Genomic DNA, 12416 nt, shown 5'->3' on the forward strand with positions numbered 1-12416 from the left:
GTCAGGGCAGACAGCTGCCCTCCATGAGCCGGGTTCTGTTCGGGGTTTCTACCTGTTAAAAGGGAGTTTTTCCTTGCTGCTGTTGCCAAGTGCTTGCTCATGGGGGAATGTTGGGTCTCTGTAAATATAACTATAAAGAGTACGATCTAGACCCGCTCTATATGAAAAGAGATAACCCCTGTTATAATTTGGAACTATTTAAATAAAATTGAAATTGAAATGGTGGTTTAAAAGAGTATGCAGAAGAAATACACCTGTCCTGCATTCCGTAATCCAGTCCCTTCCTATTTCAGGTTTGTATTCTGTACTGTCTGCCATCCAAAGAATATTATATTATGTGATACATAAAAAGTTATGTTTGCCTTTATTTTTGAGTTTGGCTCCTACAAATCTTAAAGTAGATGTAAGTTTGGCCCACCACCAAATGTGGCTTATTCAATCCCCCCTGTCAGAGGGGTGCAGGAAGACACTTTGCACACATCAGTCATTCCAGGTCAAAGGTTTTGGTCCACAGCCCAACAGGCCCTGGGATGTAGTACGCAAGTGAACCAAGTCAGGCAACAGTTTACTGACTTACGGTGAACACCATGACTAAACCAAGACATACTAGCACTCTTCGACCTCCAGCCTGCACTGAGCGCATCAAGAGCTTTCCCCCCACAACATCTCAGCCACTGGGAGACGTTGATTTTTCACCCTTGGGTGTTAACAAAGCTTTCCAAAGAATACAATATCTAGCTCAGGAGTCGGCCCCCAAGGTTCAGTCAGAATGACTGTTGGCAAAGACCCCCTCTAAGGTCTGTGGTAGGAAATGTCTTGCTTCTAAAGAGAGTACCATCAAATGTGTAGACAGTTCTTACTTACTTCCTTGTTCCGAATAAGGATGGCAGCTGAACCAGTTCCTAGCGGCTGTCTGTTTTCACATGATTCTCCAGGCTGTACCGGGTAGACTGGATTACAATCATCAACTTGAAGGATGCTTATTTTCAAAGGGTGGATGATATTCTCAGCCCTGGAGAAGCAAGGCTTGTCTGTGCAGCAGTGTTCCCTTAAGATCATTTCCCTTTGGAAGTAGCGGTAACAGATGCCAGGTGAGGGGCTGTGTGGAACCACAGGACAGTCAGGATGGTGCAAGGGTCAACCTGTGGACCTAGAGCATTGCTCTGTGCCTATACTGCTAAAATTTTTTAAAATGTTGCTGGATTAGGGGCTCTCAGTATCTATCATTAAGGTATATGTTACTGCCTTTTTTCGCACATTTTAGTGGTCAATCAGACACATTCTATGGTTGGCCATCTTCCAAAAGGTCCTCTGCAGTTGTGGCCCCCACATGTTGTACGTGTCTTCATGGGGTTGCCATCGTTCGGGAAGCATTGTGCTCACCACCATTTGAACCCCTAGATTAGGCTGAGCTCAGACAACTGTCTGAAAGGCAGACTTTCTTCTTGCTATTACATTTGCAAAGTGAGTAGGTAAACTTCATGCCTTCCCTGCTGCGTGTTTGCATTGAAATTCTGATGGGTCTTGGGTTACCATGTGGCCAAACACATCAATCAGCCTATCAATTTAGGCATTTTTGCCCCACAATCAGTGGCAGAGGAACTGCATCCTAGAGTCAGTCCACTCTGCCCTGTTCGAACTCTGACATGGTACAGTAGATGTGTAAGATGGGTTCCATAAATCTGATGTGCCATTCCTTCATCATTGAGGGCACAGGAAGGGTTTTGTATTGTCTAAACAGAAACTCTCTAACTGGAGATATCATATCACAAGCTTACAGGCTCAACAGCTCCCCTGTGTTAATTGTCATTCAACCAGGAGTGTCTCCACCTCTCGGGCAGCTTTAATGGGATTTCCATTGAGCAACATCTCTGCTACGTTGGCTTCTTCCTGCGTCTTTGTCCACTTCTACAGGGTTAATGTGGCCACCATTCATTCTATAGCAACAGCTGTCTTGTCTGAACCTTCAGTCTGCAAGTGAGGTTTGGTGAGTGCAGATTTCTTGTGATCTTGTTGGTATGGGTTATCCAGGTATTACATACCATCTGGCAGTCAGGAAGAATGAAAAAGGAAGGGAGTTACAAATGTAACTGGGGTTTTATGAATTCTGGATCTCTTCCATCATTCATTGTCACTCTGGGTGACGACTTTTGGATGTCAGGCTCCTTGACACTCCTGTCAAGGAGTGTCCTGGTATTAGGTCTCGACCACCTATTAGGTCTCGTCCTCCTGCACCTGCGCACGTGCGTGATGCATACCAGATATTACATAACATCTCTGGCAGTCATCCAGAATTCACAGGACCCAGTTACATTTATAACTCCCGTTTTCTATTAGACTTTATAAATTACTTTTTAACCTGCTAACTGTTTTTTAATTCACTGTTTAACCTTCTGTTAAACCTGTTTTTGTCCTAATTTACTGATTAATAAGTTTTTAAATCTCCTTTTCTGTCTCTCAAGACTTCATTGTGCATCAATGAAGAAAAGAATGTGCAGAACCACAAAACCCGTCAGCACATGATGAAATATTGAGATGTCTCACCAATAGAGTTAGGGCTTACCTTAATAAGATTATGAGCCATGGCTGGTGTGATGTTAACACAGCGGGTAAAACAGTCTCTGGCCTCAGACAATTTGCCTTCACGTAGCAGCTGTCGGCCTTTTTGAAGGTTGGCTTCTCTGCGGCTATGAATGAAACAGAATTAATAATGCAATACTTTACACCTTGGTCATATTTAATGCAATTACAATGAAGTTATATTTTAAAAACTAAATGAGAAGGAGAGAATGATGATTTGCCCTAAACCTGAAGTCTCTTTCTGGACAATAATATAAATCTATAAAAAGACAGCTGTCATGGTAAATTAGTCTGAGATTTTTTTTGTCAAGGCATCTTAAGGCTCTGGCGAAGATAGTAAATGACCAAGAACCTGATGGTCACTCCTGCTGAGCTCCAGATATCCTGTGTATCTCTGAGCTCTGCAGGCAGTTCCTTTGACCTCATGGCTTACTTTTTGCTCTGATATGCTTTGTCAGCCGTGAGACCTCATATAGATAGGCGTGTGCCTTTCCAAATCATGTCAGATCAACTGAATATACCACAGATGGAGTCTAATCAAGGTGTAGAAACATGTCAAAGATCATCTAGAGAAATGGGAGGCACTTGAGCTAACTTTCAAGTGTCATAGCAAAGGGTGTGAATACTTCTGTCAATGTGATATTTCAGTTTTCCTTTTTAAAAAATTTGCAAAAATTTTTAAAATTCTGTTTTTGCTTTTCATTATGTAGATTGTGTAGATTGATGAGGGATTTTTTTTTTATTTTAGCATAAAGCTACAACATAACAAAATGTGAAAAAATGAAGGGACCTGAATACTTTCAGAATGCATTGTGAATCAACTGCAACATTAACTCTGTTTATCAACCAATCAACATCAGGTTTCAGCACAAATCCGATCCAGTTGCTTAGTTTGTCCCAGTAGAAGGTATCCATTGCCTACCTGCCCACTTTCTCTTTATATAAACTGGTTACTGTAATAAATAAAGCAAGACTGAAGTCTGAGTTTAGCTATTTTCTATTGCTCATGTTTCTTGCTGCTTTGTGAGTATCATTTAAAAAGTGGCATAACATTATGTGACATTAATTACAATTTACAGTTTCTGTGCATTCAACCCATGCTTCCCGTTGATGGTTTGGAACACTCACAATTAATTTTGCATTACCTGTAGAGCTAACTTTGTGTTGTTTGTGTCATCACTGATACTAGCTGCTGTTTCTCAACAGAATATGTCAGCTAGCCAGACCTGATAGATGTCTGTCTACGTGTGATGTGGTAAAAAAACAAAAAGTCTATAAAATGAAAGGTAGAGTATTTTACAGTTCAACTGTTAGCTGTTTTATTTCTAAATTTTGAAAATGTCATTGACATTTGAAAAGCATTTCTAACCTGTGCTGTGCACATCATTGATTTTAAATGTGAAACTAGGGTTGACCCAAATGACTCGAAGCTTCTACTGTTGCCATGATAATCCAACTCCAAATCAGTATTAGAAAGCTGCATTTTGTTTTTGTTTTTTTATTATTACATATGCATTGCAACAAATATCCCAAAATAGCCCATGAAATAAAAAATAGTAATCCAACATTATTCATTATGCATCAACATTATTATTAGTTGGGATGTTTAATCTTAGTGAAAGTTCTGTGCTTCACAGATCTCATTTAACATTACAAGCACCGACAAAGGGACAATAACTTCCAAATATACGCCAAAGGAAATTGTCATATCGCAAATCTACAACGAGTTTGGTAAATCACCTGAAAACTGTAAATAAAAGCTTAGACATCTTGTAAAAATCAGTTTTTTTCTATTATGGCTTATGTTACGGCAACCTGGATACTAACAATGTATAACGTTGAAGTCCGATTTTTGCCCTTCATTTGAGGTCATTTATAAACAATGACAGCGTTTCATATTTTGTCTACCAGAAAGCACGACAACAAATCTAAGGGAAGTTTATGTTATATGTTTATGTAAAAGAAGATTTTTTTTTAAAAATTAGATTTTTTTTTAAACTCTCAAATATTGGTATCAGTATCAGTCTCAAAAATACAGTACAGTGGCATGAAAAAGTTTGGGCACCCCTGATAAAAATTCTGTTACTGTGAATAGTTAAGAGAGTAGAAGATGAACTGATCTCCTAAATAAACGGTGAAACATTCTAAAAATTAAAAGAACTGATGCCAACAAAGCAGGAGAAGGCTATAAGAAGATAGCAAAGTTTTTTCAGTCAGCCATTTCCTCACTTCGCAATGTAATTAAGATATAACAATTAACGGGAGCTGTGGAAGTCAAGTTGAGCTCCGGAAGACCAAGAAAACTTTCTGAGAGAACTGCTCATAGGATTGCTAGAAAAGCAAATCAAAACCCCGTTTGACTGCAAAAACCCTTCAGGAAGACCATCAAAAGACCTTCCCTCAATCTACAGGGGTGGATCAAGGGAAGAATGGATAAAATTAAATACTAGTAAATTCTGTAAGCAAATTGTAAAGAAGCTAAAGATGAAAAAAGGATGGCTTCTACATCAGGATACTGATCCTAAAAACACCTCAAAATCCACAATGGACTACCTTAAGGTGCGCATGCTGAAGTTTTCGCCATGGACTTCACAGTCTCCTGACCAAAACATCATCCAATATCTATGGGTAGACCTCAAAATAGCAATGTATGCAAAACAGCCCAAGCATCTCACATAACTAGAAGCCTTAGAGAAAAGAATGGGTGAAAATTCCCCAGAAAGAATTGAAAAACTTTTACCTGGCGACAAAAAGCATTTACAAGCTTTGGTAACTGCCAAAGGGAGTGCCCAAACTTTTGTTTCAGGTTTCATTTTGAAACTGCAAAAGATGGAAATAAAAAGTAGTCTGAAGCTTAAAATATTAAAGAAATGTGCCATCTTTAACTTTATACCTTTTGAAAATCAGTTCATCTTTTATTCACTTCACTATTCACAGTAACAGAAATTTTGACCAGGGGTGCCCAAACTTTTCATGCCACTGTATCTCTCAGGCTCTCAATGCACGTGCTTAAAACTTGGCTACTGCTTTTTAGCAGTTTCTGCTTAATAGAAAACAGCCAAAATACAGATGGGTGACTAATTTAAGGAAAAACCAACATAAAGAGGTGTTGGGCCACCACGTGCTGCTGGATCAGCTTTATTGTGCCTTGGCATTGATCCTACAACTCTCTGAACTCTACTGGAGTACACCATTACACACCATTACACCATTCTTTCAAAAGATATTCCCTCATATGTTTTGATGATGGTGGTGGAGATCGCTGTCTAACATGTCTGTCCAAAATCTCCCATAGGTGTTCGACTGGGATGAGATCTGGTGACTGCAAAGACCATAGCATATGTTTCATATAATTTTCATACTCATCAAACCATTTGGTGATCCCTCATGCCCTATGGATGGGGACACTGTCATCCTGGAAGGGACCACTCCCTTCATGATAGAAATGTTTTATCATAGGATAACAGTGATTACTTACTTTGTATGAATTTGCAATGACACTTCCCACTAAGGTGACAAGTAGACCCAAACCATGCCAACAAAATGCCCCAACAGCATAACAGAACCACCAGATCCCCTCACTGCAGGGATCAAACATTCAGGCCTGTACAATTCTCTAGGTGTACGCCACAAATGCACTTGCCCGCTTGTCAAGAATATGGTGAAGGATGACTCATCTGACCATATCACATTTGTCCACATTTCTGTAGATCAGTGCCTGTGGTTTTTGCAACACTTAACTCTGAAGTGTGCATTCTTAGTAATGAGAGGTTTATGCACTAAAACCCTACTAGTGTTAATTCTGTTAATGAAAATTACGACTAAATATGTTTGTCAACAACCTTTATTTCCATGAATAAGATGAAACAGCACCAACGTCATTTAACACTAACTGTGACTATATTAACATGCAATATCATTGACAAAAAAGACGGGACTAAAATGTAGTTTAAAAAAATAAAAAACCCTCTCTATATTTTCATTGACGTGAAAAGAGGAGACAAAATTACATAGTGTTTTTTCAAACAGTTTAAAAACCCTTCTGTGAATGGCTGCGCTGCAAATTTCTCTTTCTGTGCACTTGAATCATCTTTCTGGTATGCTGCACACCAGTATCGCACCAGCACACCCATAAACGCACTGCGAGCAGTCCTAGACTAGACCTAGCTATGCACTTAAATGCTATGACTGTAGGTGATTGGATAACATACAGTGAAGGGAAAAGAACATGACAGCAACAAAATGGGTTGACATTTGGACCAAATTCAAATATAACACCACCGAGAGAAAAAGTGAGAGTGTAGTATTGTTAGGGAAGAAGCCCTGTGACTACAAAAATCACTAGGAAAAAAAACACAAACCTGAAGAAACACTTTAAGGCACACCACACTGAAACTGAGGTAACCTAACATTAAGATATCGAATAATGTTAGTTTACTTTTAAAGCCGTATTAAGCTTACTACTAAAGGCAGTGGTGTACAATCATTTATAAGCATCTCACAACAACATCTACATTTAGTCTCACTAAAAAGTTAGTAGCCCAGTCAGCTATGTTGGCCAATCTTTTGCTTGAAAAGTTTGTTTGTTTTGGTGTATTAAACATGCTATCCATGTTAAAGCACACAACTATAATGCCATAGCCTACACATTCAGGTCTTGTCAATTCTGAATGGGTCCGTTATAGCTAAATGTAGTCTATTTGCAATATCAACTGGTTATTAAAATGCATAACATAAAATTCAGAAGATTGTTTTGGGCTTGAATAAAGTCTGTTGGGCAGTAGTTGACTGTCTAGTACATAGCTTGTGTTGTGTGCAAAAAGGTTCCTAATATTTTCTTTACAAATATATTTAATTGGTATTGTACAACCTATTATAAACACTTACTATATAACACAATCTAGTACAACACTACAACTAAGACATACCAAATTACAGAATAAAAACACCACCTTTCTGGCACAGTCCTGACAAAACTGAATATTATGAGGGTAGGATTTATTGCAGGGCTGTTGTATTAGGTTCTTTTTGATTGTAAATGGACGTGTTTTCATTTTTCCTGGTTACTTTCGGATTGACTCATATTGCAAGACTTAGACTGCATTGGATTTGCAAATGTTGTTGCATCTTTCCAGACATAATTGTTAAAATCAGTTGGATTATATCTTATTTGAAAGCAGACTGCTGAAGTTTGACTAATATGGTCATTCTTGGTCTTGACTAAAACCAAACTAAAATGTTTAAGTTTATCTTTGACTAAGACAAGACTAAAATGTCCAGAGTTTTATTTGACTAAAAATTGACGAAAAAATAAAAAGAATGAAGTTGACTAAATACGACTAAAACTAACATGCACTTTTTATCTCAGGACTAAGTGTAGGACAAAATCTATAAATAGCTGACAAAATTACCACCTAACTCGACTGACTCGACTATAATATCCCTCTCTGTGTAATTGTCGACGGACTGTTCTTGCTTACACTTTCTGATCACATCCTGCATTAACATTCTCAGTCCCCTGAGGAAGAGTTGCTTTTCTGTTTTTCCGTACGTCACGCTTGTATTTTCCAAATCTACTTACTTATGTCGTTCCCAGAGATCTAAGCATGTTGACATATTGATGACAGCCATGAGCTCCTACCCCTGCATTTGGCCTTCCTGATTGGTTAAGAAGGGTGAGACTTGCTTGCAAACTTTAGAGGGGAATATCTCTGCTGTTCAATGAGTCTGGGTCACAGAAGCCTTTCGATGCACCTCTCCACATTAGGTTGTTTTGGAGCATATTTCAACTAAAAATATATTAAAAAAATAATTATTTAAAAAAGTTCTATACAGTAGCTTTAGAGTAAGCTACCACTTCTTACTTGGGCTGGTTTTGAGCCAAAGGGATGGCAACACAGGCCTGTCTATGTTTCTGAAGGTTGGTTGGTCAACCACTTTGGTACAGACTGAAATATTTCAATAGTTATTGGATGGATTGCCATGAAATTTGGTAAAGATATTCTAGTTCCCAAGAAGATGAATCATAGTAACGTTCATGATCCCTTCACATTTCATTAAGCACCACCAGCAGGTCAGTTTTTTCAATTATTCGGAAAAATATCTCAACCAACTCACCAGTTGGATTGGCACAAATTTTTTTACGGACATTTATGGATCCCAGAGAAAGTACCCTTTGGTGATCACCTGAGGTTTCTTTTAGCTCCATCGTGAGGTTCACATTTGTGGTTTTGAGTGAAATCTCTTGACAACCATGAAATTTGGTACAGAACCTTTTGTCTCCCTCAGGATGATTCATAAATACTTTGGTCATCTGACTTTCCATCTTGCACGATCATGAGGTTAAAATTTCAGATTGTCCAATACTTTGGTTTATGACCAAAAACCTGCAAAACTAACGCGATTCTCTTCAGCCTCAGTTATATTTCGTGTAAAGTCGTACTCAGCAAATGTTAACCTGCTAGCACATTAAACTAAGATGGTGAGCATGATAAACATTATATCTGCTAAAGATCAGCATGTTAGCATTGTGCAGACTTGCATGCTAATATTAGCATTTAGCTCAAAGCACCAATGCTAGCAAGTGTAGACTCTTAGTTTTGTTGTCTCAGTCTGGCCTTGTCTTATTTCTAAAAGGCTGGAGAATAGTGTATGTATGCTATGTTGTACTGGGTATTTATTGTACGTTTCATTATTGGTATTCAGTATTGACTACCTACTTGGATGTTGCCAAAATGTTTTCATATCTCACTAAAGTAAATATAGCTACCGTTGGTGTCCCAAGAGTTCTCATTCCAGTATAGACTTTCTACATAGCAGCTCAGTAACTAGTCTCTAATTCACACATTTAAACTAAAATGCAAAAATAACAAACCTGCCTAAATAACAACATGAATTTCCTTTTTATTTCATTTTTCCTTGTATTCTAGGATTTGTTAGGACAGATGTCCAGGATATGTATTTTATGTGTCCTGCATCCACACACTCATATACAGTGGCATGGAAAAGTGTGGGCACCCCTGGTCAAAATTTCTATTACTGTGAATACTTAAGCAAGTAAAAGATGAAAAAGATTACACATTTCTTCAACATTTTAAGCAAGATTACTTTTTTATTTCCTTCTTTTACAGTTTCAAAATAACAAAAAAGGAAAAATGCGTGCAAAAAAAGATTGGACACCCTGCATGGTCAGCACTAAGTAACATCACCTTTGGCAAGTATCACAGCTTGTAACCGCTTTTTGTAGCCAGCTAAGTCTTTCAGTTCTTGTTTGAGGAATTTTCCGCCATTCTTTCTTGCAAAACGCTTGTAGTTCTGTGAGATTCTTGGGCTGTCTTCATTGCAATGCTCATTTGAGTCCGATCCACAGACTTTCAATGATGTTTAGGTCAGAGGATTGTGATGGCCATGGCAAAACCTAGAGCTATACCAATGTGGATTTTGAGGTGTGTTTAGGATCATTACCCTGATGTAGGAGCCATCCTCTTTTTATCTTCAGCTTTTTTAAAGACGGTGTGATGTTTGTTCCCAGAATTTACTGGTATTTAATTGAATCCATTCTTCCCTCTACCAGTGAAATGTTCCCCATACCACTGGGTTATAACACAAACCAAAAGCATAATAAATCCACCCCATGCTTCAAAGTTGGAGCGGTGTTCCTTTATGAAATTCTGCACCCTTTTTTCTCCAAACATACTTTTGTTCACTGCAGCCAGAAAGTTCTATTTTTAACTTCATCAGTCCACAGGATTTGTTTCTAAAATTCATGAGACTTGTTTAGATGTTCCTTTTGCAAACTCTTGACACTGATTTTTTTGGTGAGGACGCAGAAAAGGTTTTCCTCTGATGACTCTTCCATGAAGGTCATATTTGTGCAGGTGTCACTGCACAGTAGTACAATGCAGTCAAAAAGGGGTTTTGATTTGCTTTTCTAGCAATCCTATGAGCAGTTCCCTCAGAAAGTTTTCTTGGTCTTCCAGACCTCAACTTGACCTCCACCGCTCCTGTTGACTGTCATTTCTTAATTACATTACGAACCGAGGAAACAGCTACCTGAAAAAAAGGTTTGCAATCTTCTTATAACCTTCTCCTGTTTTGTTGGCATCAATTATTTCAATTTCCAGATTGCTAGGCAGCTGCTTAGAGAAGCCCATGGCTGCTAATTGTTGGGACAAGGTTTGAGGAGTCTGATTTTTTATTAAGCTTTGAAATTTGCATCACCTGGCCTTTCCTAACGATGACTGTGAACAAGCTATAGCCCTAACAAGCTAATAAAGGTCTGGGACCTTGGTAAAAATGATCTGAGAGCTTAAATCTCTTGGGGTACCAAAATGTTTTCACTCTAAAATTGTACAAAACAAAATTAATAAACTAATCTTGCTTAAAAAGTTGAAAGGAATGTTTCATCTTTAACTTCATGCCTTTTGGAGATCAGTTCATCTTCTACTCACATAAATAATCACAGTAACAGAAATTTTGACCAGGAATGCCCAAACTTTTTCATGCCATTGTATAATCAGGGTAAAAACTCACTCTCTGCGAGCCTTTTCCACCACTTGTTTGGAAGGCAGATTGCGTCCATCAAACACCAGTACTGGTTTGACACCGAAGGTCAACAACATGTCCACAAATTTCATGCAGTACCAAACATACCTACGATTGGAAAAAATAAAAAGCCAATATCAGTTCTGGACATTCAACCCTCATTACAGGTAGATTACAAGGTAAATATTGACATATTTCTAAAAACCACTTTTCCCATTCATCTACAATTATAAAAATGCTTACTGATCAGTTGGTTCTCCTTTAGCGAGCTTCTCGGCACATGAAAATGCTCCTTTATGCAGCCAGCAGTACGTGTCCACAGCTACTGTCTGGCCTCTGTATTTTTTCACACTGATGGGCTCTGCAGCATCTTTGATGAACTGTAGTAGTCCAGAGATTCCCATTTTCAAATTTTGATTTCAGTAACAATGAACCTGTTAAAGAATCAGGAAAATATTGATTAAAAACAAATGCTCACACTTGAGCATTTGAGGAAAGACATATCATCCACCAACAAATCTCTATGTTAATAACATCATTAATTAATAACATCTTAAAACCATTCTTAAGAGTATGCTTAAATTTCCTCATATAAAAAAGTAAGAAAAAAGTTGCATGGGCTAACTTTAAGAACTGTAATTATATCTAAACCACCTGACTCTTAAATTAACTTAATATTGAGTGAATGCATAACCTAGGGCCAAAGAACTACAAAAGTCTGACAAAACATTAGTTGAGAAACTAAATTGACTTTGAAACCACTCAACGTCACAAGCAAATAAGTCATTCTGGTGTTATTCTTTTCTAAACATACAGTTGACATCATCCTTTACATTGTAAGAGGAGCCATGGCTATGTCACTACTTTCAAATCAGTTACCAGAAAAATGGAAATCCTGTCACTTCAGATGAAATAGGCTCTCCTCCTTTACATTTGCATGCTTTTAGAATATTCACCTTATTTGTGCAATGTATTATAGTATATTACTTTCATTGTACAGTGTATATTCAGCACATATAGACTAGTTATAGTTCTATCTTGAGTCTATCTATCTATCTGTGCTTTGAATGTGTGCATTTTACTGATAATTGGTTTACAATAAGACTGAAAGACTCTGAAAAAGGCCTGATCATGACAGGAAGCATGGATTAGAGCATCTCCAAGACTGTAGATATGCTGGGCTTTTTGAAGCTTGTCATCTAGGCACTCAACCCTCTGCTGTCTGGCCCCTCAGTTGTGGCACCCTCTGTGAGGAATCGCAGGCAGGCAAAGGTGGTGTCCTTTTTAAAATG

The 12416-nt window shown here is 38.1% G+C and overlaps 1 protein-coding gene across 3 annotated transcripts in view; it reads right to left on the reverse strand.

Moving 5' to 3' along the window:
* The window catches only part of exo1 (exonuclease 1), a 31396-nt gene that overhangs the window by 17287 nt on the left and 1693 nt on the right, over positions 1 to 12416 (reverse strand). For all 3 annotated transcript variants that reach the window (XR_005708404.1, XM_040139660.1, XM_040139659.1), the window contains exons 2-4: positions 11368 to 11558; positions 11113 to 11232; positions 2564 to 2687 (exon numbers count right to left, since the gene is read on the reverse strand). Coding sequence is in view for 2 of the 3 variants with exons in the window: in XM_040139660.1 (XP_039995594.1) it covers positions 2564 to 2687; positions 11113 to 11232; positions 11368 to 11528 (405 nt within the window). In the remaining variant the exon portion in view is untranslated. The remainder of the gene's footprint in view (positions 1 to 2563; positions 2688 to 11112; positions 11233 to 11367; positions 11559 to 12416) is intronic.

This window comes from Xiphias gladius, chromosome 11, assembly GCF_016859285.1.
Source record: "Xiphias gladius isolate SHS-SW01 ecotype Sanya breed wild chromosome 11, ASM1685928v1, whole genome shotgun sequence".
In the NCBI taxonomy this organism is placed as follows: Eukaryota; Metazoa; Chordata; class Actinopteri; order Istiophoriformes; family Xiphiidae; genus Xiphias; species Xiphias gladius.